General features: G+C 40.3%; 1 protein-coding gene and 1 long non-coding RNA gene across 6 annotated transcripts in view; one reads left to right on the top strand and one right to left on the bottom strand.

Moving 5' to 3' along the window:
* Window positions 1-25,770, top strand: part of LOC120243896 — a 36,997-nt gene extending 11,227 nt beyond the window's left edge. For 2 of the 5 annotated variants that reach the window (XR_005531426.1, XR_005531427.1), the window contains exons 3-4: window positions 11,444-11,493; window positions 20,199-20,707. This is a non-coding gene — a long non-coding RNA (uncharacterized LOC120243896). Of the gene's footprint in view, window positions 1-7,484; window positions 7,704-11,443; window positions 11,494-15,256; window positions 15,478-20,198; window positions 20,708-22,723; window positions 22,827-25,425 lie in introns of those variants that run through there. The other 3 variants (XR_005531424.1, XR_005531425.1, XR_005531423.1) reach the window with 3 other exon arrangements.
* ATP5MC3 (ATP synthase membrane subunit c locus 3) lies at window positions 4,011-7,430 on the bottom strand. The gene is made up of 5 exons (XM_039250132.1): window positions 7,366-7,430; window positions 7,068-7,179; window positions 5,831-5,908; window positions 5,106-5,299; window positions 4,011-4,420 (listed from the first exon to the last, which is right to left on the bottom strand). Exons 2-5 carry the CDS (start codon window positions 7,104-7,106, stop codon window positions 4,306-4,308), a joined length of 426 nt encoding a protein of 141 aa, XP_039106063.1. The 5' UTR covers window positions 7,107-7,179; window positions 7,366-7,430; the 3' UTR covers window positions 4,011-4,305.
* Window positions 25,771-26,241: the final 471 nt, after the last annotated feature.

Genomic DNA, 26,241 nt, shown 5'->3' with positions numbered 1-26,241 from the left:
CAACTTGCAAATTGAAAGTGAGGGTATAAAGAACCATCTATGATGCTAATAGATGCCGAAAGAAAGCTGGAGTGGCCATACTTAGACAAACTAGATTTTATTTTTTAAAAATGTTTATTTATTTTTGAAGGAGAGAGAGAGAGAGAGAGAGAGAGCATGAGCAGGGCAGGAGTAGAGAGGGAAACACAGAATCCGAAACAGGCTCCAGGCTCTGAGCAGTCAGCACAGAGCCTGACGTGGGGCTCAAACCCATGAACTGTGAGATCATGACCTGAGCCGAAGTCCACTGCTTAACTGACTGAGCCACCCAGGTGCCCCAGACAAACTAGACTTTAAAACAAAGACTCTAACAAGAGAAGAAGAAGGGCATTATATCCTAATTAAGGGGTCTATCCATCAAGAAGAGGTAACAATTATACATGTTTATGGCCCAACATGCAAGTACCCAATTAATCACAAACATAAACTTCTTAAAAATATATACCATAATTGTGACATTAATACTCCACTTACAGCAATGGACAGATCATCTAGGCAGAAAAACCAATAAGGAAACAATGACTCTAAATGACACTGACATTGGACCAGATGGACTTAACAGATATATTCAGAAGTTTCCATCCTAAAGTAGAATATACATTCTTCTCAAGTGCACATGGAACATTCTCCAAAATAGATCACATACTAGGTCACAAAGCAGCCCTCAACAAGTACAAAAAGATTGAGATCATACCATGCACATTTTCAGACCACACCACCAGGTACTGGTCACCCATCTGAATATCTTCCTCAGAGATATGGCTATTTAAGTCCTTTGAACATTTTTAAATCATTTTTATTGAGATTTACGACTTCTCCATATATTGTGGATATTTTTAATCCCTTATCAGATACCGGATTTATAAATATTTTCTCCCATTTTGTAGGATGTCTTTTTACTCTGCTGTCTTTTACTGCACAAAATTTTAAAGTCTTCATATTAAGTTTATCTAATTTTATTTTGTTGCCTGTCTTTGGTTTCAAATCCAAGAAACCATTGCCAAATCCAGTGTCCTGAAGCTTTTGCCTTTTCCTCATTTCTTGAGTTTATTTATTTAAATAGAGAGTGAGCTCGTGTGCTCACATGCACATGAACACCAGTGGGGGAGGGGCAGAGAAAGAGAATCCCAAGCAGCCTCCAAGCTGTCAGTGCAGAGCCCAAGGAGGGGGCTCAGTCTCAGGAACCATGAGATCATGATCTGAGCCGAAATCAAGAGTCAGATGCCTAACTGACTGAGCCACCCCGACACCCTGCCTTATTTTCTTCTAAGAGCTTTGTAATTTTGGGTCTTACATCCCTTTTGAGTTAATTTTTGTATATGTTGTTAGATAAGGGTCCAACGCCATTCTTTTGCACGTGGATATCCAGCTTCCCAGGCCCCATTTGTTGAAAAGTCTATCAATTTCCCCATTGAATGGTCTTTCTTATCAAAAATGGACTCACTGAGGGCACCTGGATGGCTTAGTCAGTTAAGCATCCTACTTGGGCTCAGGTCATAATCTCACGGTTCATGAGTTCGAGCTCCGCATCTGGCTTTGTGCAGACAGCTCCGAGTCTGGAGCCTGCTTCAGATTCTGTCTCCCTCTTTCTCTGCACATCCCCTGCTCACACTCTCTCAAAAATAAAAACATTTAAAAATTTTATTTAAAAAAAATGGACTCATTGGACTGTATATGGAAGGCTTTATTTCTGGGCTCTCTATCCAATTAGGTCTACTCTAGCTTTCTTTATGCCATTAACACTCTTGATTATTACACCTCTGTGCTGTTTTAGTATAATGAAGTTCATATATTATTTTTTAAACTTATGCCACCTCTTCCTTTAGTTCTTTCATCTCTAAGATGGTTGTTTTAAAGTTTTCATCTAGAGATCTGCTATCAGTCTTTTTCAGGCACATATTCTATTTATTTTGCCTTAGAATGGGCCCTACTTTCTTGTTTTTAGAATGCCTTGTGATTTTCTTGTTGTTGCAAACTAGACATCTGAATAATATGTATCTCTGGCAATCAGATTATCCTTTTTTAAAAAATCCTTGTAGATTATCTCTGCCAAGGATTAGCCTGATGTGTAAACTTATTTTCTCAGGTCTTTTCTGAGCCTGTGTCTTTTCTTGGACACGAGTGGTCACTTTCAAATTTTCCCTGTATATGCAATTGTTTTTAAATGTCCTAGTCTTTAGTGTCTGGCTCCCAAAAGGGGAAAGAGAAACAAGGGTGGAAATGGATACCAGCTCTTTAAATCCCCTGAAGTCACTTCAGTTGGGAGTGGGGAGGAGCTTGAAACAATTAAGGGAGGTAAGGCAACAATGGCCACCTTCCTCTTATCTGTACCTCTGTAACCAGAAGTAGCAATTTGTGATAAAAGCATTGATAACCAGTATTGGAGGGCAGGGTTCTTTTGGCTTACCCTGGCTCCCGTAAGCTGTGTGTAAGCTGCTCCAGGAAGATGTGCATAGTGGCCTGCCCTGGGACTGGGGCTGGCGGCTAGCAGCTGCTACTCTATGAAGACCTGAAATTGAAATTAACCCCAATTTACAGACCAGGCCTTCCTTCGGAAGTTGCAAGCGTTTAATAGACCAGAGTTCCAAAATAGTTCTATTAGATAGGCCAGTGCAATTGCTGTGTAGGTGGTTAAGATTCCTTGTGCTTCCTACTCCATCTTTCCAGAATCCCCTGAACCTCCCTCTTTCATTCCAACTTGTCACTCCTATCGTGGCTTTACTCATTTCTTACCCAGTTTTAAGCTCACAGGTCAGCCTGTTGAAAACGATGCGCTGGCTTGCTGTTTGCTTTGAGCCTCTTTGACCTGTCCTTTCTTCTTGTCAATGACCAAATCTGAATAACCCTCACCGCTCTGTATTAGTTTGTGTTAACAAACTTTCCAACATTACTGGGGAGTCATAAAACTGGGTTAACAAGGTTCACTACAAATTCAAGCTACTATCTGAAGCTGGGTTCTTACTGCTGCTCTGCACGGCTTCTATTCATATCTACTCTGCACCACACACCATTCCTTTCCTCTTCAAGCCCACAAGGCTGCCTGTAAAATTATGCTTCCATTTTGTGCTTTAAATTCTGTAACAAAACAATTTCTCCCAAATCAGCTTTTCCGTTGTCATCCCTAACATAAACATACCAAAAAAAAAAAAAAAAAAAATCAAAGCATGGGCTTTGGAATCAAGGAAGGTCTGAGTCTGGATCCTGACATCACCACTTAATGACTATGAGATTTGGGGAATTAACCCCTCTAGGCCTATTTTTCTCTTCACCTTTTCTCCCTAATTATGGAGGGTTGTCACCAAGGACAATTACATAAAGTACATCAAGTTCCAAGGACAGGTAGTGGCACTTGTGTGATGCACATACCTTGTCCTTCTACAGCTGGTTCCCTAGATCTGGACATCAAATCCTACACATACAATTTTTGTATTCTTTTTTTTTTTAACATACTCTGTGTAGTATGAGAAACAAACTGTTGAATCAAATAGCATCCCAAAATTCTATTGAGAACCCATGCTTTAGCAACCTTTGGCTTTAAAAATATAGCCAATTCAGCTTATTTTTTGCTATTTGGTTTTTAATGAGAGCCTTGTTCAAACAAGAAGCTAGATGCTAATTAGATTTTCTTCTTAGAAACTCTACTTTGTTATAGCCACTTAATTGTTAAATGTGAGACATAACTGAAAAGTAAAAACCACTCCCAGACCCAGTTTAACAAGACCTCAATTCCTAAATAGCTGACATTTTGATATTTAGATCCAGCTGCATAAGACTAGTCCAGTTAGTCTTCGAAGGTCATTCTGCTCCTAGGTATTATTAGAACCTATAATTTGTGTTAGCTCTTAAAAACACAAAACCATCTCAAGCAATTAACTATTTTGGTTTAATTTATCATGTTTCATAGAAGCTGAAAACACATACTTCTCCTTTATATGAATAACCAAAAGACCTATAAATTACAATATGCAGAATGCTATATAAAAGAATTTTAATGAAATTGGATCTTTTTCATCACGGGGCGACTGCTGTAGTTTCCTCTGACTTGTACAGCATCGGCCTGAATGCATATTCTTCTTTATGATGGTCTAAATTTAGGTTAAGTACAAATCACAGCAAAAATTAAAGTTTTTACCTTTAATGAAATGACCTTGGAAATAACGTACATTTCCATGACACCAATACTACAGTTTTTCGGAGTCACAGTAAGATACACAGAATTACATCCGTAATTAATATGAATGCCAATATTTCAAGCAGTAATTTCTGTTACATGGCAAACAAAATCAAGAAAGCAACCATCAAACAAAAGAGACCCATAGCTTCAGACAAGGCAAATCCCAGGATAGCATATGAGAACAGCTGCTGCTTCAGCGAAGGGTTTCTAAAAGAGACACAACACATAATTGTTACTTTGAAATATTATTTGAATTCCAGTATGTTTGGTAAATGCTAAAGAATCATATCATTAGTGTGGGATCTTTGTAAACTGGGTAAGTCCTGGAAAAGTATTAGCCCAGCTCTCTTTTATTTCTGCCTTTGATATTCCTTTCTCCTCAATCCTAATCATATGGGGAAAAGGTGGGAAGCAAATTTTGTGTCAGTATAACTGGTTAGTCTTCATCCATTTTAAGGGGTTCAGAAACAGTTGCTATCCCTGTGAAAGTATATTCTGTACCTCTTAAGATATAACAGTTTAGAAATAAGGTCTTAAATAAAATGGAAGTTGATACTTTTAAGGACTGCGTTAACTGTATTCCCAATATAGTGTCACAATCAAGAGTACAGACTCTGAAGTCAGAATTAAAATTTATTTTCTGACACTGACTAGCTACTTGGGCAATCAGGTAATTTCTGCATTGCTCATCTTTCACAGGTCAACTGGAGTATATCTCCAAGGGATGTTGTGAGAGTTAAGTGGGATCATGCATGCAAAGCCCTCAAAATACAAGAGCAAGACAGAGATGGCACTTCATACAAAGTAGCTATTATTATTTGACTAGTTTTCCAAGTTTCCAACTATGTCAAGCATGCTCTTTTAAAGTAGCTTATTTGGTGATAGAAATTACCTGGCATAACCAATGATAAGGCTGCCAAAGACTGTTCCAATACCAGCACCAGAACCGGCCACTCCCACTGTTGCAGCACCTGCACCAATAAATTTGGCAGCAGTATCGATATCTCTGCTGACTACACTGGTCTGAAACTCCCTTTGGATTAGGTGGGACACACCATTCCGGGACCCATTAAATACCGTAGAGCCCTAGAGAAAAGAAAATAAAGGCAAAGGTCAGACCAGTAACCACAATTAGCTATGTTAATTACTATCCTGTCAAATAGTTGCTACTCTTCTATTTTGTAACTGAGTTTGAATAGGAGGTGGTGTGACACAATGGAAAAATCAAGAATTTAGGATAATTCCAAAGTTGTAGAATAGGGATAACAATATCTATACTGTATAAAGCTGTTGCAAATTAAGAGACAGCATATTTGAATATGCTTTTTAGTAGGGCAGGCTTTTCAATTAACTGTAGCAAGTGTCATCTTAAATATAGGGGACTTAAAACCACACATTTAGATATACATACTGACTACATTTCTTGCATAACTCAGCTAGATAAGTTTTGGATACACAAGTTTCTTTCATTGGCTTATCCTCTGCACTATATTTTGATAAAAGGGTGGGAAAAGACTGCTCTCAAACCATTCACAAATGAGGTTTTTCCTCCCTTTTGATTAAAAGCATAGAATTTACTTGGTGGGGTTACATAATTTCTATTACTGCTGCTATTACCTCTCCAGTCCTAGTCTCTGGTCGAGATAACACTGATGCAGAAATTGGTCTGTATGCAACTCTGGATCCAGCTCGGATCTGTGAATGAAAAATATAATCCAAATATTAAGAGTAGGTAAGACTTCAATGACCCTTCTTGTACCACGAGTTCTAAAAAAGCATGCAGCAAAAATGAATCAGAAAGGTTATGACTTTACTGTATTGTCTGGTATCTTGCAGTGTGATTATTTTCAGTCCCTGAAGGTATTTTAATAGTTTTAAAGTTGCTAATTAAAGTGTGGTACATAATCTATTGGTAGTAATCTGAATAAAACAAGAACAATTGGTTAAAAGAGCATTTTTTAAAATTTCAATTGCTGTTAGTGCCACAATTCAGACCAGAGAAGCAGCAATAAACATGCCACATTCTTCAGTAAATTTAAGTGCACCAACAAGTATATCAGTGTTGCTATAAAAGCTTGTCATTTAAAATAGCCCATCAGTTAATAGGAGACCCACAACTTCCAAGATATTCCTCTATGTCCGTTAATTATAAAATAAAAAAGCAGTTTAAGCAATTCTGTACCAGTGTACGAATAACCGGGGAAATAATCTGACCATAAGGAACATATTGCAGTCCGGCGTCTCTGCCCTTGAGTGTCCACTAAACTAAGGTCACAGAAAATCCCTTCGGAACCAAGACCTGATTCTCTAAGACAAACCCCCCACACTTCACCTAAAGCCTCCAAAATGGTTATGGAAATGACAGCCAGGGGCAGGAAGAAAGACTTTCGACTCCTCCACCACCTTCCTCCGCCCACACAGGGTGAGGCAAAGTCCCTCCTTCTGCAGCAGCGAGTTTGACCTACAGATAGGCAACGGAGAACGCTAATGCGGTCAAGTAGGCCTCGGGGGCACCCTGCATCCCTAACAGCACCCCAACCTTCGCGCCGACCCTAACCCCACAGTCACCGAGGCGGTGGGGGGAGGGGGCTGCTCCGGCGCTAGCGGCAAGGAGGGTTTGACCTACAGCGAGTGAAGCCTGACAACTAGGCCGCGGCTGCTTCCCACCGCCCGAGTGGTGGGGAGGAGCCAAGTAAGGTGCCCCAGCATCAGAAGGAAAGGAAGGAGAGGGCAGAGAGGGTAAGAGGTGAGGGGGGAGCTGTCCCCAGAGCTTGATGTGCCGTGCCCCATTCAACAACGTGGACGCTCCAGGCCAAGGGGTCGGCCCTTCGCGTCCCGGAGCTGGGCTACGCACCAGAGCGGGGGTGCAGGCGAGCTTGGCGCAGGCGAACATCTTACAGTCTTCTGGGCGGCGCGGCTGGAGGACCTGGGTGGACGGCGACGTGGGCTCCTCTCCTGCTTCCCCTCTGCGGAAGTAAAGGGGCTTAAGGTCAAGTGCCCTCCAGGGCCTGCCCTTCCCACCCACGTCCCGCGGGCTCCCTGGCATGCCATCGGCCCGGGCCCTCGCCCAGCAAGGCGCCAGGAGAATGAATGGGTCCTGGCCGGACGCTGCTCCGTTCCGGCCAGGCCCGGCTCTCGCGCCCGCCGCTTACCTTCCCGGGAGGCGGCGGCGGCGGCTCCGGCGGCAGAGGTCGAAGGAGTGGCGCTCGGCGCGCAGGCGCGGTCCGGCTCTTAACCGCGCCGCGGCACCCGGATGGAGAAGGCGGGGAAAAGGGGCCGTAGGGAAGCCGCTCAAGGTCACTTTGTAACAACTTTATTGGCAACTGGTTGGGAAGGACAAAGACACTTGCGTACGGGTGGGCTGGCGGGCAGGGGCTGGTAGAGGAGAAACAGAAAGAAGAAATGGACAACTGGCCCTGGCTGAGAGAATTGAACAGGTTGTTTCCCTTTTGATCTGAGCCTGCCGGAGGATCAATTGACACCCTGTGAGGTTTGGCCTTTTAATCAGTTGTTACTTCTTTTATAGGAGAGGCTCTCTTCCCGGTCAGTCTCCTCTTTTGTGAAACCGGACTGTGTGCGTGCGTGGGGAAGGAGATCAGTCACTCCTTGGCCGACGAAATTAGGTCCCAGCAAAGCACATTTGTTTAAAGGAATCTGGAAAAGTATTCCAGAAGTATGGCTAATCGTTTGGGCGACAGAAGACCTGACTTAGAAATACTGGGACAAAGGAATGGACACATGAATAGATCAAAAAGTTTTGTGACTGAGTACAAAGGTGCCTTTTAGTAAAGTGAGGAAGGTCAGTTTTTCTCCCAGCTCTATGTTTGGAAAAATTAAGGGATGTAATGGATTTTATGGGACTAAGGAAAGTATGAGTATTTTCAAAACCCACCCAACTTTAACACTTGTCTTTGGTAATTTGGACACATCTTCTTTGATGAATACAGACGTGTCTTAGAAAAAAAAGTGACTCTTACTGAACTTCTGGTAGATCTAAAGTTCTGTAAGTTTTACTTAGTAGTTCTAACAAATGACTACTGGAAGTGATGCAAGTCAACATAAAAGATTAAACATCTAGTAGTATGACCAGTCGATGACCAGTCGAAGGCGAGTATGACCACTCTGCCTAGAGATTTGGCATGGGACATTAGCACGGAAGTTCAGTATCATCTAGCAGCAACCCTGGAGAGAAGCTCTCAGAAGTAAAACCTGAAGAATGAATAAGAATGTATCGCTGATCCAACTTCAAATACAAATGGTTCAAAATCACATGAAAGCTAATCATTTTAGGCTCAATCTTTAGCCATAAAATAGAGAGAATTCATGTAAATTCACACGTGCAGTTCAAAGATTGTTCATTTACTCTCTAAGTATTTAGCTCTTACCTGAAGTATGTAGTGTCCTGTGATGTCTAACATAGAATAAACAATGCTATGTGTTCATCAGAGTTTGCCAGAGAACCAGAACCAGTAGGAGATTAATTAATTAATTATTGATTTATCTATTTATTTACTAGGAAGAATTAGCACATGTGATTAGCTATGTGAGCTAATTAGGAAGAATTAGCACATGTGATTATGGAAGCTGAGAAGTCCCATGATCTGCTGTCTCCAAGCTGGAGACCCAGGAAAGCCAGTGGTATAATTCAGTTAGAATCTGAAGGCCTGAGAACCAGCGAGGCTAATAGAGTAATTCCCAGTCCGAGTGCCAGAACTGAGATAAGATGTCCCAGCTCAATAGTGAGATGGGGGAAAAGGGGACAAATTCTTCCTTCCTCTGCCTTTTGTTCTATTCAGACCCTCAGTGGCTCAGATGATGCCCGCCCACATTGGGGAGGACATTCTACTTTACCAAGTCCACTGATTCAAATGCTAATCTCATCCAGAAACATCTTCACAGATACTCAGATAATATTTAATCTAAGCACCTCCATGGCCAGTCAGGTTGACTCAGAATTAACCATCACATATCCTATACTTCAATAATAGATCCTCTTGGGGAGAAACTATCCTAAATGGATTTATGTGCAGAGACGGTTTAAGGGAAGTTCTTATCTCTTCAGCCATAAATCAGTAGCAGTAACTGCTTAGGAGGAGGAGGAGGCAGGAGAGAAGCCAGGGTCCCTAAGACGACCACTTCCAGGGTGCATTTGGGCTAGGTGCCTATGGTAGGGGGAGATGCAATCTAAGTCCAGGCTCTGTCAATGTCAATAAGCAGGTGAGCTGGCCTAGAAGAGGAGACAATAGGTCCTTGGTGTGTTCTACCAGAGTTTTAAGTATTTATGAAGAATATTAGGTGTTCAAAGAACAGGTGTGCTACCTGTGAGAATGGTGTGTGTGTGTGTGTGTGTGTGTAACAGAGAGAAGCGGATCTTGAGTGACATCAGCCATGTTGATAGGGGATAAATACTTACACTGCGGAAGTTTGATGGAAAATGGCACCTTTTGAGAGGAGTAAAGCAAGACTACAAAGATGCACAGGGGACTTCTTTTAGAGTATTCAATTCTCTGTATTTTTCTTAAATCGTGGAAGTAATCATCTTAAGTTATGACATCATAGTTTGGCAGTATCTGGTAAGCCTGAGTATGATGGCATGGGGACAAAAGGAATGGAGCAATAAAGAGAAGCACGGAAAAGCCTTCCCAAATACAAGTGCGGCAGTCCTTCCTATCCTGCATGGCCCTTTGCAGTGTGACTTTGCCACACATCAAGCAATGGTGTCTGTGTCCCTTCTCCTTAAATCTGGGCTAATCTTTTTTTCTTTAAGTTCATTTATTTATTTTGAGAGAGAAAAGAGAGTGAGCATGCACAAGCAGAGAAGGACAGAGAGGGAGGGAGAGAGAATCCCAAGTGGGCTCCACACTTAGTGAGAGCCTGACACGGGGCTCAGTCTTACTACTGTGAGATCATGACCTGAGCTGAGATCAAGAGTCAGATGCTTAAACGAGTGAGCCACCCAGGCGCCCAAATCTGGACTAATCCTATGACTTGTTTTGACCCAAAGAATGCATTGGAAGTGACACTGTGTGAATTTTGGACTAGGTCTCATAACTTTCATTCTCTCCTTGGAAGCCAGCCATCACATCAAGAAACATGGGTTATGGTGCTGATGGATAAGAAACCTTTTGAACAGGGGGGGAAAAAAGCCTCATAACAGAGAACTGAGGTGCCCCGGACACGTGGCTGAGGCCATGTTGGCTTCTCCATCTTTTATCAAGCTTTCCCAGCCAACACCACAAGGAACGGAAATGAGCCTTGCCTAAATTGCTAATCTACAGAATCAAAAGCCATGGAAAGGTTATTGTTTGAAGCTACTAAAAGTTAGGGTAGTTTATTACACAGTCATAGGTAATTGAAACAGAAGATAATGTCCCCTTTGTGATCCATGTGGAGGAGGCAGCATCCTTTTTTTTTTTTTTTTTTTTTTAGTAATCTCTATGCCCAACATGGGGCTCACCTCCACGACCTCAAGATCAAAAGCTGCATGTTCCACCAACTGAGCCAGCCAGGCATCCCTTTAAAAATTTCTAAAAGTTGTTTTTAAGTAATTAGGAGGCAGCAGCACCTTAATGTGGACAATTTCAGTTCAGAATCCCAGGCATAACTCAGAGTAAACCAGATAGAATCACATGTCTTAGTCACTGACTCCCCTCTCCTTGAAATTCTGGGGTGGAATGGTGTTGTTGTTATTAAAATTATTGCGGGGGAGGGAGGGGCGCCTGGGTGGCTCAGTCGGTTAAGTCTCTAACTCTTGATTTCCACTCAGGTCGTGATCTTGCAGTTTGTGAGTTTGAGCTCCACATTGGGCTCTGCGCTGACAGAGTGGGGATTGCTTGGGAGTTTTTTTCTCTCTCTCTCCCTTTCTCTCTCTCTCTCTCTTTCAGCTCCTCCCCTGCTGGTGCTCTCTCGCACTTTTTTTTCCAAAAAAAAAAAAACAAACCTATCGTAAGGTAGTTCTAACCTAGACAGATGGAAAGATGTTTAAGTTACCTGCTTTTGAAAGTTTTCCGTTTAATAGCCTGTAAGGTTTTCACCAGCCTTCTCACATTAGTGTGATTTTAAAATATACATATTATTTCAGGAAGTGAAAATCAGAAATGTGAGTTAAAAATATTCTGGGCTTCATTATAAAACTATTTTGCTTTTCTTATTAAAATTTTTGTTTCCTATCATTGATTTTGATAACAAAAAAATTATTCTTAATTTGTTATCACTTTATCTTTTTTAAAGGAAAACAAACCTCCAAACCTGTGCTAATTCTGTAGGATTATTCAGTCAAGGTGAGCTCCCAATAAATACTGTGTCATCTCTTTGAACATAATGAGTATACAGGAAAATGTAAGAGTTTTCATTATAATTGCACTGTATGAAAATTTAAACTAAGGTATATAAAAAATTGGAGAAAAACACAAATTAGTAAATGTTTTAGGACTAAGTTGTGTGGTGTGTGGTGTGTGATAAGGGAAATCGCTTAAGAAAAAAGACTGGGCTGTTTAGAAAGTGCCTCACTGAGCGGTGCCTGGGTGGTTTAGTCGGCTAAGCATCCAACTTGGGCTCAGGTCATGACCTTATGGTTTGTGGGTTCAAGTCCCAGGTTGAGCTCTGTGCTGACAGCCCAGAGCCTGGAGCCTGCTTCAGATTCTGGGTCTCCCTCTCTCTCTGCCCTTCCCCTGCTTATGGTCTGTCTTTCTCTCTCAAAAATAAGTAAACATTAAAAAAGGTTTTTTTGGTTGTTGTTTTTTTTCTTAATTTTTTAATGTTTTATTTATTTCTAGGAGAGAGAGAGAGAGACAGCGTGAGCAGGGGAGGGTCAGAGAGAGAGGGAGTCACAGACTGAAATAGATGGATAAGAACATAGCTCCTTGATCACCTTGCTTCATTCTATTCCTCCAATGTGCCAACCATATTCCATCTCACATAGCTGCACGTCTGTTCCTTTAGCATGGGCCATTGTTCCCCTGGATATTCACTTGGTTTACAACTCCGTTTTGTTCAAGTCTTTGGTCAAGTCTTCTCTTAAGAGAGGCCTTCCTGGATCCCTTACATATCTTAATATTTCTTCATTACACTTACTGCCACCTCCCATTATTTGTCTGGCTCTTGCATTAGACTGTAGGTCCATGGTGGCAGAGACTTTGTTTTACCCGTTGCTGTATCCACAGAGTCTAGAACATGCTTGACCCACTAATAGGCACTCAATAAGTTTTTGAGCCATGAGGTTGGAGAAGGAAGGGAGAGACTGTTAACTTTTTCTTTTCATCACTGTATTACTTGATAGGTTACCATGAGCATGAATGACTTTTTTTTATAGTTTTTTTGAAGGTCTAATTGACCTTATTTTTTTAAATTTATTTTTATTTTTTTAAATAGTTTATTGTCAGGTTGGTTTCCATATAACACCCAGTGCTCATCCCCACAAGTGCCCTCCTCCATGCCCATCACCCCTCTTTTCCTACCCCCCATACCCATCAATTGTTTATTTTTGAGAGAGAGAAAGCACAAGCAGGGTAGGGGCAGAGAGAGGGTGACAGAGTATCTGAAGTGGGCTCTGTGCTGACAGTGAGCCCAATGTGGAGCTTGAACTCATGAACCACAAGATCATGACCTGAGCCAAAGTCAGACACTGAACTGACTGAGCTACCCAAGTGTCCCATGAGTGTGAATTACTTTAATGTTTTAAAAACCAGGATGCAATCATTGACAAAATTTATTACATTATCCCCTCTGTGGTACTTGCATTAATTAAACCAAAAGGAAGCATTGTTATGTTTTAAAGGATTTTATTTTTAAGTAATCTCAACGCCCAACATGGGACTCGAGCTTATAACTGCGAGGTCAAGAGTCACTTGCTCTACTAACCCAGCCAGCCAGGGGTCCCAGGGAAGCATTATTCAATGTTGAATTTCGGTTCTTGGTGTTGGGCTTGGATGTAGCCTTACACAATGTTTTTTAAATTATACTTGAACTTTAATCTATCTGTGGTAGTTTATCTCTGCTTGAAAGCACAATGTGTGTGTGCATGTATGTGTGTGTATGTGTGTGTTTGTGTATGTATGTGTACCTTATCTATATCTTGGCTGAAGTTTCTTGTATGTGATTGCAAGGCATCAAATTGAAAATAGCAATTTTAGCTATTTTTAAAAGACAGCTAGATGTCCTACTCTTTCTCAAGAAGTTAAATCCATTTATATTCTATGGACCCCGATGTTCAGTATAGGGTTAAGAGATAAGAAGTTTCACAACACTAGTACAAGTTGCTTATCGAACTTCCCTGCTATTCTAGCCCTAGTGAGGCCTTTAAGGGTGATACTCCTAGTCCTATAGCCATGTGATGTAGACAGAATCTTATGTCAATTTTGGGAATTAAAGGGATTCTATATGTTACCGGTGCATCATGCTAAGTAATGCTTTATATTTAAAGTATATTTATACTTTGTATAAAAGTATTTCTACTTTTGGATTTTCATGTATCTGTGAAGGCTGGTGAGACCCATTTCAGAGTTCTGTGCTCCAAAACAGAAACATAATTAATTTGTGTTGTTTTAAGCCATTCTGTCTGTGGTAGTTTGTTACAGCAGCCACAGGAAGCCTAAAGTACTCAAGCTCTTGTCTGATTCCAGGCACAGGTTATCAATCTGAAGAGACAAATCGAAGATGGGATGGGGACCTGATTTTGGAATGCAGGCAGCTGAGCTGCCAGGCATTGTACGGGATAGGTCATTCATTATGGATCTTAGTTTAGTACAAGGCCAGGGAGATGAGCAGTAGGGGTGCGCTCTGACAAATAATGGCATCATCCCCAAGAGCACAGTTGGTATTCTAGCTGGCTGGCTAGGTCATGGGACCAGGCCCATCCTGGGTACCCAAAATTTGCAAGGACGGGAAAAGGGCCAGGTACCCACAAAACTGGGCAGAAGTATGTCAGAAAGGAAGACTGATATCTCTAGGCAGGCAGATTTAGGAAGCTGATATATAATGTTGCTGAAATACTGTTAAGCAAAAAGCGACCAAGCACGTTCAGAACCACTCTGGCTTCTAGAAGAAAAGCTAGGAATATCATTCTAGGTTGGCCTTCAAATTGCTCTTGGGATACAAACCCTGTAGGAAGAGAGCAGCTAGAAGAGAGTCATCGGTGACAGGGTACTGGGTGGAAAGGGAACAGAGTGAGGGCCAGGACATGTGAGGCAGTGTCAACCCAATGATAAGTCAGTCATTGATAGGTTACTTACTAGAGGGTAAAAATCATAGGCTTCCATAGTCACACTTCTTGACTATCCAGGGGTCTTGTCCAGGGCCTTACTGGGCAGCAAGTCTCCATGTATACCTTTCTTTTCTTCCCCCACTGAAACCACCTATTTAGGGCAATGTCTTACTAGTATGAGGGTACTCTTAGTCTGCTTGTCTTCATCTCTTCTCCTTCAGATTTATGTGTCATTTATTCAACAAGCATTTTATTCATTTATTATATACAATTGTGAGACTGCTTCCCAAAGATATTTCTTTGGTAAAAACGAAAATAAAATACATACTGGAGCGCCTGGGTGGCTCAGTCAGTGAAGCAACTGACTTTGGCTCAGGTCGTGATCTCATGGTTTGTGAGTTTGAGCCCCAGGTCAGGCTCTGTGCTGACTACTCAGAACTTGGAGCCTACTTCAGATTCTGTGTCTCCCTCTCTCTCTCTGTCCCTCTCCCACTCATGCTCTGTCTCTCTCTCTCTCAAAAATAAATAAACATTAAAAATATTTTAAATAATATACATACTAACTAATGTAAAATTAAACTGTGTGTGTGTGTGTTTCCCCTTGCGAGTCTGCTATTAAAACCCTCTGGTCTGGCCAAATTAGTCTACTTGCCATTGTTCAAAAAACCAAGGCAGTAAAAACCTCTTTGTACCTTTGGCTGCTTTGTTCTGGCAAAGTTTACTGAGACCTCTCAAATACAGCTGAGGCTTAAAAATGGAATAAATTAGGGTGGGAGATTGGGGCATAGGTGGGAGGTTAAGAATTAGGACTGCGTCTTCTTAACTGTCTCTATTTGCTATAGCCGCTGGTAGATTATCTGGACAAACAGCATTACCCTTGAGATCTACTAATTCCTTGCCACGCTACAGTTCTCCTGCCTCAGAGTTTTTATTTAATTTGGACCCCTGCCTTGCCAGAGTATCCACCCTTGGCCTACTGGTCCCATGCTTCAACATCCAATCAACTTTCTCTTAAGGACAAATAGGAAAAATACCCCCACTAGAACTACCTTTTAACAATTATGTAAGTAATATATGAATACAGGCTTATAAAAAACCTAAACAATATAACATTATGTACGGCTAAACCTGTAGCTCTTGTATATCTTCCTCCCCAGATTGTTTTCCTTTTCAGAAGTAATCACCATTAACAGTACAGCGTAGGGGTGCCCGGCTAGCTTAGTTGGTAGAGCATGCAATTCTTGATCTCTGGGTTGTGGGTTTGAATCCCATGTTGGGCATGGGGCCTATTTAAAGAATAGTATAGTGTATATCTTGCTGGATCTTTCACTATGTTTTTATATGGAAGTGTACGAATATAGTTGAAAATTTTCTTAAATAAAAACTTGTGTCTTCTTTTTTAACAAATAGTTTTGGGAAAATTAGATAACTACATGCAAAATAGTTGGACACTTACATTGTACCGTATACAGAAATGAAATCGAGATGGACTAAAGACCCAAATATAAGATCTAAAACTATAAAGCTCTCAGGAGAAAAAGTAGGGGAAAATCTTTATGACACTGGATTTGGCAATGATTTCTTGGCTTTGACAGCAAAAGTACAGGCAACAAAAGGAAAAATGGATAAATTGGGCTTCATCGAAATTAAAAATTTTGTGCATCAAAGGACATTATCAAGAGAGTGAAAAGATACCCCACAGGATGGGAGAAAATGAAAAATTCCAAACAACCAAATTAAAAAATGGACAAAGAAATTGACATTTCCCCAGACAAGTTATAGAAATAGTCAATAAGCACACGATAATGTGCACCCCATCACCAGTCATGAGGGAAATGCAAATCAAATGAGATTCTACTTCACAACGACTAGAATGGCTGTTATTTTAAAAAAGGAAAGTAACAACTGTAGGTGAAGATGTTGGAAAACTGGACTTCTTGTGCATTGCTGGTAGGAATGGGAAATGGTGCAGCTGCTGTTGAAAACAGTGTGATGGTTCCTCAAAAAGTTAAACGTAGAATCACCATACGATCAGCAGTTCCACATCTAGGTACATGCTTAAAAGAATTGAAAGCAGGTACTCCAGCGGATACTTGTACACACACTAGTGTTCACAGCAGCTTTATTCACAATAGTCAAAAGGAGGAAACAATACAAACGTCCACCAACAAATGAATGGAGAAACAGAATGTGGTATAAGACACAATGGAGTATTATTCAGCCATAAGGCAAAATGAAATTCTGATACATGCTGTAGCATTGGCTGAATCTTGAAAATGTTATGTTAAGTGAAATAATGAAAAAAGGATAAATATTGTATGACTTTATGTATATAACATATTTAGAATAGGCAAATTTATAGAGACAGAAAGTAAAATAGAAACTACCAGGACCTGAAGAGCAGGGAGATGGGGAATTGTTGTTTAATGGAGATAGAATTTCTGTTTGGGATGCTGAAAAAGTTCTGGACGTGGATAGTGATGATGGCTGCACAACATGTGAATGTAGTTACCGCTACTGACCTGTACACTTAAAAATGATTAAAGTGGTAAGTTATATATATTTCCCATAATGAAAAACAAACAAGTTTTACTTTGATTTTTCAATAAATGTACAATGTTAGTAGTGTTTCAATTTCAGTAAACACATAGCTACTTCAATCTTTTCAAAATAATGTTTAACATTTTATAATGGAAATTTCAAACATATTCAAAACTAAGGAGAATCGTATATTAATTCCCACCCGTCACCCAGCTTTAACAGTTATCAGCACATGGTCAATCTCATTTCTTCTCTTCTCCTTCTCATCCACCTCTTCCCCATCTACCCCATGTCATTTTGAAACAAATTTCAGAAGTCATAACATTTAAATTATGAATGTGTAAGTATGAATTCCTATAAGGACTCTCTCCTGAAAAGCAAAAGTACAATACCATTATCATACCTAAAGTGTCTAACAATAATTTCTTAACATCACCAAATATGCAGCCAGTGTTTAGATATCCCTGATAGTCTAATAATATTAACAGCTCCTTGGTTGAAATTAAGAATCTGTACAAGCTCTTTGCATTGTAATTAGTTATATCATGTCTTTTAAGTCTGTTTTAGCCTGTAGATTCTCCCTCACTCTTTTTTCAAATTTATTAGTTCAAGAGACTTGGTTGTTTGTCAAGTAGAGTTTTCTGCATTCTGGATTTTGCTAGTTTTATTCCCATTCTGGATTTTTGCTAGTCATTTGACATGTTTATCTGAACCCTATATTTCCTATAAATTGGATCTAGAGGCTTTTCTTCTTAAAATATCCTTTACAGGTGATATTGTATATTTCTTAATTGCACCACTTAGGCAGCATAAAATGTCAGGTTGTCTTTTTTTCTGATATTAAAATTGATCAGTGAGGTCAGCATGACTTATCTATGATAAACCTTTTTGCTTAATGATTTTAACAGTCACTGATGATTATTTCTGAGAATTGAAATATGGCGATAGTCTTTTTCTATAATTTCTTTTTCTTTTCTTAGCTGGAATTAGTCTACAAAGAAGAATTTTCCCATATCAACTATTTTTGTTACCTTATGTTACAGCTAAGCCAGAAAAGACAGAATAAATAGTTGATTCTTTCTTTTTGTTTACGATTTTCAGAATGATGAGTTATATATAATTTAAACCATCAGGATAGGAGTACAGAGTGATTTATCCTGTAGATTAAGAGTGGGCAATGTATCTTTAAGGAAATCTGAATGATTTTCTGTCTTTGAAGGAAGATTGGACCAGGTGATTTCTAAGGTTCCTTTGAACTCTTACAGCTCATAATTTTTCTTCCTCATGAAAAACATTTATGCCTTACTTCTCAATTTCAAAAAGAAATTAGTTAATATATTCTAGTGGTCTTCAGAGATTAGATGTTCCTTTAACAGATAGCATAATTCGCAATAATTTTTTGGGTTTGTCTCAAAGTACTAGATAGTTATCAGATATTTTTTGAGGCAACTACTTTGCTATCTTTTCAAATTTTTCATATAAAAATTTTTAAACCTAGATTTTTAAGCTTTAAGTATTAACAAAGAAAAGTTTCAAAAAGTACAGAGAAGTACTGTTTACTCCTTGTCCTGATTCACTGATTTTTACCACTTTCTATACGTTTTCATATTCTTTTTCTTATGCTGTCTGTAGATATGCGTGCACACACACACACACACGCACACACACACAGAGCGTATGCATAGAGTTGTCCATATTTATAGACATCTATCATCTATACACACACGCACATATTACACAATTTTTCCTAAACCATTTGAGAATAGGTTGCACACATCATGCCCCTTAATATTTCTGTGTATATTTCTTAAGAACAAGAGGATTCTCTATCCTAATATTGAATTATTTTTATACTCCTGAACTGCATATAATGTTTATATGTCAATTACACAATCATAAATATAGATTCTCTTAACATAATCACAGTTTACTTATCAAATTCAGGAAATTTAACACTATTAAGATATTTTTATTCAATTTACAGTCCACATTCCAGTTTCATCAGCTGTCCCAATAAGGTCCTTTATAGAATTTTCTCCCTCTAATATAGGATCCAGTCCAAAATTACATATTGCATTTAGTTATTATGTCTCATAGTCTGCTATAATTTAGAACATTTCTTAACCTTTCTTTGTCATGACATTGAGAGTTTTGAGGAATACAGGTAAACCTCACTTTTTCACTGCCATAATTACACACATTGCTTAGTTCTCAGTCCTAAGTCATAAATTACCTATTTGAGCAAGAGATGGATTTAATCAAAAAGGCATTGAGGAATTCCTAGAATTTCAAATAATCTCAATAAAAATATTTTACTTTGCATATATCTATCAAACAATATTGTTTACAGAAAAAAAGATAAATGATACTTTACTGAGCAATTATAATATAATGGACACTGTCTTTATTACATTACATGTAACATAATCTATCTAAAACACAGCTCTATTAGTCAAGTACTCTTTCAAATACTCCTAATTCCCACTTTAACAATGAGACAATTGTGGATTATGAAGGTTAAGTGGATTACCCAAGGATATACAATTCATTAGGGACTAAGAGTTCAAAGTGAAGTTTTGTCTGACACTAAAGTCCATCCTTTTTCTATTCCACATTTTTATTTTCAAATTTAAAAAAATTTTTAGGGGTGCCTGGATGGCCCAGTCAGTTAAAGCTCTGACCTCAGTTTAGGTCATAATCTATCTCATGGTTTGTGAGTTCAATCCCCATGTCAGGCTTTGTGCTGACAGCCCAGAGCCTGCAGCCTGCTTCGGATTCTGTATTTCCCTCTCTTTCTGCCCCTCTCATGTGCGTGCTCTCTCTCAAAAATAAATAACAGTAAAATTTTTTTTTTCATTTTATTTATTTTAGAGAGAGAGGGTAAGGGAGGGGAGCAGAAGGGGGGAAGGGAAAGAGAGAGAGAGAGAATGAGAGAGAGAGAGAATCTTAAGCAGACTACACACTCAGCATAGAGCTCAACGCTGGGCTCGGTCCCAGGACCCTGAGATGATAACCTGAGCTGAAATCAAGAGTCAGATGCTCAACTTTCTGAGCCACCCAGGTACCTCTATCCCACACTTTTACATGGCAGCACAACTTGAAAACTTTCCTGTAAGATATTTGCTCAAAAGTAAGTAATCTGTGATGATCCGAAACATTAAGTATTGCTTCTGTTGATAGTATATAATAAAAGATGTATGCTGAAAAACATACACATTTTAATTGTTTTTTCATCTTTAAAAGTACTCTGAAGACATAACCTAATGCGAAAGGAGCTGGCCAGAAAATCCTCAGCGTGCACATCAAAATGTACCCACTTGGGGGCACCCACAATGCAGCTTTTCTGCCTGTTTTTCTGCCCAGAAGCTTCGAGCCCTGAAGAGCTGGAGTTGAGCCAGCAGATGAATTTAGTCTGCTCTCCAAAACGCAGCCAGCCAGATCTGATGTCTCAAGGAATAGCCTTCTATATCTCCAAGTGTGGGGAATATCTTATTTAGCCTTTGGCCCACACAATAAGCTATTATGTGCTCTTTAAAACATTAATAATCAGTGTCCTTGTTGTAGGCCAAATGTGCTAGATCTATAATGTTCATAAGATTCAATAACCAAGAGCTAAAAATAATTTGTTCCTTAAACATTATATATTTGTCCAAAGAAGGTTTTAGATTATTGCTATGCCAAAATTAGGAACATCATAACTAACTAGCAGGGATAAAATGCACCATAAAATAAAGCCAAACATTTTGCACTGATCTTGTGTGTATTCTCACCCAAGGCATGCTCTCTGATGTGGGTATGGTTGGTGGTCCATAGAGCAAGGGAGGTTTCTGTAGATGTGGCTGCTGGTGTCAGCTCTAGGTCAGTCATGTGGTCTTTAGCTGCATCTGATAGTAGAGATGCCCCCTGAAATATACTGATGCCAGAGATGTCATTGACCCAGACGCAGTTGCTCTGACTCTGCCTGGAAAGGGGTTATTATTCTAGAGTGTAAGGAAAGAAGGTATAGAAAATGAGATTGTACTGGACATGGCTACCACAGTGTCTTTTATACCTTCCACCTCTGCCGAAGAGGCAGATGAAGGTGGCTGTGTTTTGTACCATATAAGTCTGTTTTTCATATGGCTGATTGTACTACAGAGAGCCACAGTATAGACTGGGAACAGCTTATGGGGTTGCCTGGCTCAAAAAGCTCTATTTCTTGAGACACAACCATTCCAATCACAGGCTTATAAATGGGAACCTGATTTAGGAAACAAAATATGAGGTGGGTAACAGGAGGAACTGATAAGAAAGAATGTGTAGAGGAGATATAATGTAGAATAGAGAATAGAATCAAATCTGGGTTATAAGGAAGCTACACAGTGAAGATAGTGAGACATACTTAAGCACAAGCTGGGAGAGAGAAAAGACAGAGAAGAGGGATCCACTCCGTTAGTGGAAGGCGTAGAAAGACATGTGAGGAGAAGCAGGGTTGGGGGAGGCTGAGGCATGTTTGTAATGGAGCACTTGAGAGAAGAATCATAGATCTTGCCTCTGAGGGTCCTTGGGTTTCTGTTCTAGTCAGGTCCCTGTTCATCCTGGTCCCATCCTGACTCTTGAAATAAATGGCCATTACTTGTGGAAACTTGAGTGAATATTTGTTCTCCTGTAACTAAGGTAGATAACTAAAATAGGAGTGATATGAAAGAATAATGTTGCTGCTTTGGTCTTAACAAATCAAGCTATAATATACCTAACATTTACCACTTTAACCATTTTTAGTAGGGTACAAGGGCATTAAGACCATATGCATTTTTATACAACTATCACCACTATTCATCTCCAGAACTTTATCATCTTCCCAAATTCTATACCCCTTTTTAAATTATTTATTTATTTAGAAAAAATTTTTAGTATTTATTTATTTTGAGAGAGAGATAAGGCACAAGCAAGGGAGGGACAGAAAGAGAGGGAGACACAGAATCTGAAGCAGGCTCCAGGCTCTGAGCTGTCAGCACAGAGCCAACATGAGGCTCAGACCCACAAACCATGAGATCATGACCTGAGCTGAAGTTAGATGCTTAACCAACTGAGCCACCTGGGTGCCCCTATTTAGAATTTTTTTTAATGTTTATTTATTTTGAGAGAGAGAGAGAGAGAGACAAGGCACAAGCAGGGGAAGGGCAGAGAGAGGGAGACACAGAAGTTGAAACAGGCTCCAGGCTCTGACCCATTAGTACAGAGCCTGATGTGGGGGTTGAACGCATGAACCATGAGATCATGACCTGAACCAAAGTTGGATGCTCAACCAACTGAGCCACCCAGGTACTCCTGTTCCCCCTTTTTAAAATGTAAGCTCAATGGCTAACATGGGGCTTGAACTCATGACCCCAAGATCAAGAGTCACATGCTCTACTGCGTGGGCCAGCCAGGAGCCCCAATATCCATTAAAAAATAACTCCCCACAATCCCTTCTCTGCAGTCCTTGGCAACCACTATTCTACTTTCTGTCTCTATGAATATGTGTGGAGTCTTTTTTGAATGAAAATATTAGTACTAAATGGTTAGGATATTATTTATACAGCAAACCTGTAAGTGGCAAAACCATTGCCCAGAGTTTTGGGAGAGATGTAGTTACTTTACTCCAAATAGCCTAGAAAGTATTAACTACTTATTGGGTGTGGTCAATCAACTGCAGAAAGAACACAAACCAGACAGGAAACCAAACTTGAGTGGGAGGCCCCCAAGGGAGGCTGAGATGTTGAGCTATGTCTTTTGTCATGTTCTAGCAAAGGGGTTGCTATGTTTGGAGGAGCACTTCCTTGATGTATGAAGTAAAATGACCCTATCTGTGGGGGGAAAGACTAAGATCTGGAAAGAAAAGAAGCCAAGGTAATTGTGGGCTAAGTCTGTCATCTGTATGTGGTTAAAATAGAATTATTGTAGCAATATGACTCCTGAAACTTATACTTTGGAAGCATCCTTCTAAGAGGCTTCAAAGTATAATAGGATATATAACTTGCCAGTGGTCATCTTGGACCCTTAACAGTGGGTCTATAAGGAGATGAAAGTAAGCTTAAGTTTTACAGGGCAAGCGGTTGGGGGACTGACCTGACCAGTTTCCAAGGGAGCTGGACCAGAAGTCTAAATCACAAAACCCGAATTAAGGTATTAGATAAGATGAGCTGGGATCCTGTAGCAAGAGTCTCTGAGCAGTAACTATGCTGGTGAAACTATGGGGGATATCATTTTGGTTCAGATGAATACAGGATCCCAGAGAGCATGTGGGGATCAGGGACATGGGCCAGACCCTGCAAAAAATAGATTGACCAAGACTGGGTGGACTGAGAGTCCCAGCCAAACCAAAAACATCCAAGGCAGATCTGGATCACTGAGTAAATCAGAACTGGCGTCAAGAGCCCATTTCTACCAACTGAATTTCTATGACAGAGATTTATGTAGAGGCTGCTGTTTGTCCCTGTTAGGCAAGACTGATGAGAGGAGAGAGAGGCAACACCGAAACACAGCTATGTTTGGTTCTCTTAGGACACCAATGGGGTGGGACCGAGCTGGAAGGTTAAACATATTAATTGCCTAACTTGAGCTTGAGCATGCAAGAACAGAGAATGTGACAACAGGGTCTTGCTGCAGAGTCTGGAAAAGTTTCATGGCTTTATTGATCAATCCCCTCTTTCAGACCATTCCAAGTAAGGCTAAGTGGGCATTGTCCTGAGAAAACACGACTTCCCTACTTCAAAGACCATCAACCAAACTCTGAACACAGGACTAATATGTTTGGTCAGGGAACTCATGCCAAAAGCTGACCTGGAAGAGAGTGTTGTGGCACTTATCACTAGGATTCCATGTTATTCTACATACTTTGTCTATCCTTGTTATATGCCATTCAGATCCTCTTTCAGTGGAACTTACCCAGCTCTGAGGAGAGTTGTCAGCAGATGGCCTTCTGGTGTCAGCCCTTTCAGCAATTACCTAACCAAGGAGAATGGCCTTGCCCAAGGTTATTCCGTTTCCAGGGCAGCCCATATGCAGTGATTGATCAATGGGGAGTATAAAGACACTGATATCTCAGCTCAACTTGAGACAACTTTGAAGAACCATTCTAGCTCCAGCACTTTCCATAGTCATTGGAGGCAGCTTGATTTCTGCTCTGTTTCGCTTCTGTCTCTTGTATAGTTGGAATGTTTGTGTCTCCCTCAAATTCATATGTTGAAATCCTAACCCCCGTGATAGTATTGGTAGGGGGAACTAGGGACGTGACTAGGTGTTGTGGGTAAAGCCATCATGAATGAAAATAGTGATCTTCTAAAAAAGATCCCATGGAGCTCCCTCACCCCTTCCACCAGGTGAGGATACAGCAACAAGATGCCAGCTATGAATGAGTAAGAGGGTCCTTGCCAGAAATTATGACCATGCTGGTGTCTTGATCTTGGACTTCCAGACTCCAGAACTGTGAGAAATAAATTTCCTTAGTTTATAAGGCACTTGGTTGGTGGTGTTTTGTTACGACTGCCCACATAGACTAAGATAGACCCCTTCCCTCCACAGATGTTCATCTCAAGGGTATTCCTTTATAAACAGCCATGCCATGGACCTCAGTTATACTTTGGTGCTCATTCTTAGTTTTTGTTTTTATGTCTCTTTTCTGGTGACCTGCCTTATGCCCCAGGTAGGGGCCTACCTTGTCCTGTTCTGACTTTGTTCTCAACGTGGGTGCTACTGCCATTTTGGTTTCCATTCATTTGAGGAAATCTAGCAACACTGGCTAAACGCCAGTGGCATTCTTTTTTTTTTTTTTTAAATGCTTATTTATTTTGAGAGAGAGAATCCCAAGCAGGCTCTGCACTGTCAGTGAATAGCCCAATATGGGGCTCTGTCCCACAAACTGTAAGGTCATGTCCTGAGTCGAAACCAAGAGTCAGACACTTAAGCGACTGAGCCATGTAGGCTCCCCAATGCTAGTGGCATTTTTGAGCTGTGTACAGCCAGAAATGTTTCCAAACATTTCCAAATACCTCCTAGCTTGTTGAGACACCTGAACTGAAAACCGCCAGGTCAGAATACCACCCTGGGGCCCAGGGACTTTGTGCTGAACCCAGCCTGTTTTTTTCCAGTGCTAAGTTGGACCTCAGCAAAATCAATAGTAGTATCACGGGCCATCAGCCTCATCTTTCAATAGATTAGTTGCTGAAAAATCGAAGGGAAACCAAATATTTGTTTCATTTTTCATAAATCATACAAAAATTTCATCCAGGACCGAATTTAGAGCTTCCCAATAGTGAATATGGTGTGTGTGGGATCCTAATCTCATGTCCTCAGAGTGTCTAGGAGGTCAGTAGTTTCTCCTATTTACTTGCAGGGATATGTAAATATAATTATGGCTTCTTAGTCAAATATAATATTACAAATATGTTGGTAAGTTTAAAGCTTAAAGGCTTTTTGTTTTGTTTTGCTTTTAATTATTTCAAGTTAGACTGAAGCTTAAATTTTTGGATATCAGATCTCATCCTGGCTGGGAAGAAGGCGAAGTTTCAGTATCTGAAAGACACAGAGGTGTGAGGTACCAGTAGAAGAGCTTTTGGGGATACTACATGAAAAGATGTCGCGTTCATTGAGATTGAAAGAGTACATTGAAATCTGAAATCCGGAGCAAACTTAATATGGCGACGTGAGGGAGGGTCATCTTGAAAGTGACTCACAGAGCATACAGGGCTTTGCCTAAAACCACAGATTACATAACCTTCATCTTATCTAAGGGCTTAAAATGAAGTGATGGACCAATCAAAGAATTATTTCACTGAAGATCTATACAAGTGTTCTTTCAATAAAGAGTTATCTCCATTTTGAAGGATCTGAAGTAATACTCCTCAAAGCTTGTGTGAGGTATTCTGAGCAGTTAGAACAGTGCTTCTCAAACTTTGCTGCACATTAGAATCACCTGGGGAGATTTCAAAACTCTTGAGGCCCAGGCTGCACCCTATCCCAATGAAATCAGAATCTCTAAGCCTAAGAAATAGGCACCAGTGTTTGAAAAAATTTCTCAAGTAATTCAAACATCTGAGAAGGTGATTTAGAGCCACGGTTCTCAGACTTGAGCTGCACATTAGAATCGCCTGGAGGGCTTGTTAAATCCCAGATCGCCAGGCCCCACCCGCCAGAGTTTCTGATTCAACAGGTCTGGGGGAGGACCTGAGAATTTGAATTTCCAGCAGTCTGCCAAATGGTGCCAATGATGCTGGTCCGGGGGACCACACTTTGAGAACTACTAATCTGGAAAATTAATTTACGT

The sequence above is a fragment of the Hyaena hyaena genome, unplaced genomic scaffold (assembly GCF_003009895.1).
Source record: "Hyaena hyaena isolate Hyena2069 unplaced genomic scaffold, ASM300989v1 scaffold_359, whole genome shotgun sequence".
In the NCBI taxonomy this organism is placed as follows: domain Eukaryota; kingdom Metazoa; phylum Chordata; class Mammalia; order Carnivora; family Hyaenidae; genus Hyaena; species Hyaena hyaena.
This window is presented reverse-complemented; position numbering and strand designations above follow the sequence as displayed.

Coding starts and splice junctions, on each gene's coding strand:
- ATP5MC3 (XM_039250132.1), bottom strand. CDS start 7,106: ATGTTCGCCTGCGCCAAGCTCGCCTGCACCCCCGCTCTG. Junction 5,300..5,830: donor CAGAGACTAGGACTGGAGAG/GTAATAGCAGCA, acceptor TCTTTTCTCTAG/GGCTCTACGGTATTTAATGG. Junction 4,421..5,105: donor CTTATCATTGGTTATGCCAG/GTAATTTCTATC, acceptor TGTCTCTTTTAG/AAACCCTTCGCTGAAGCAGC.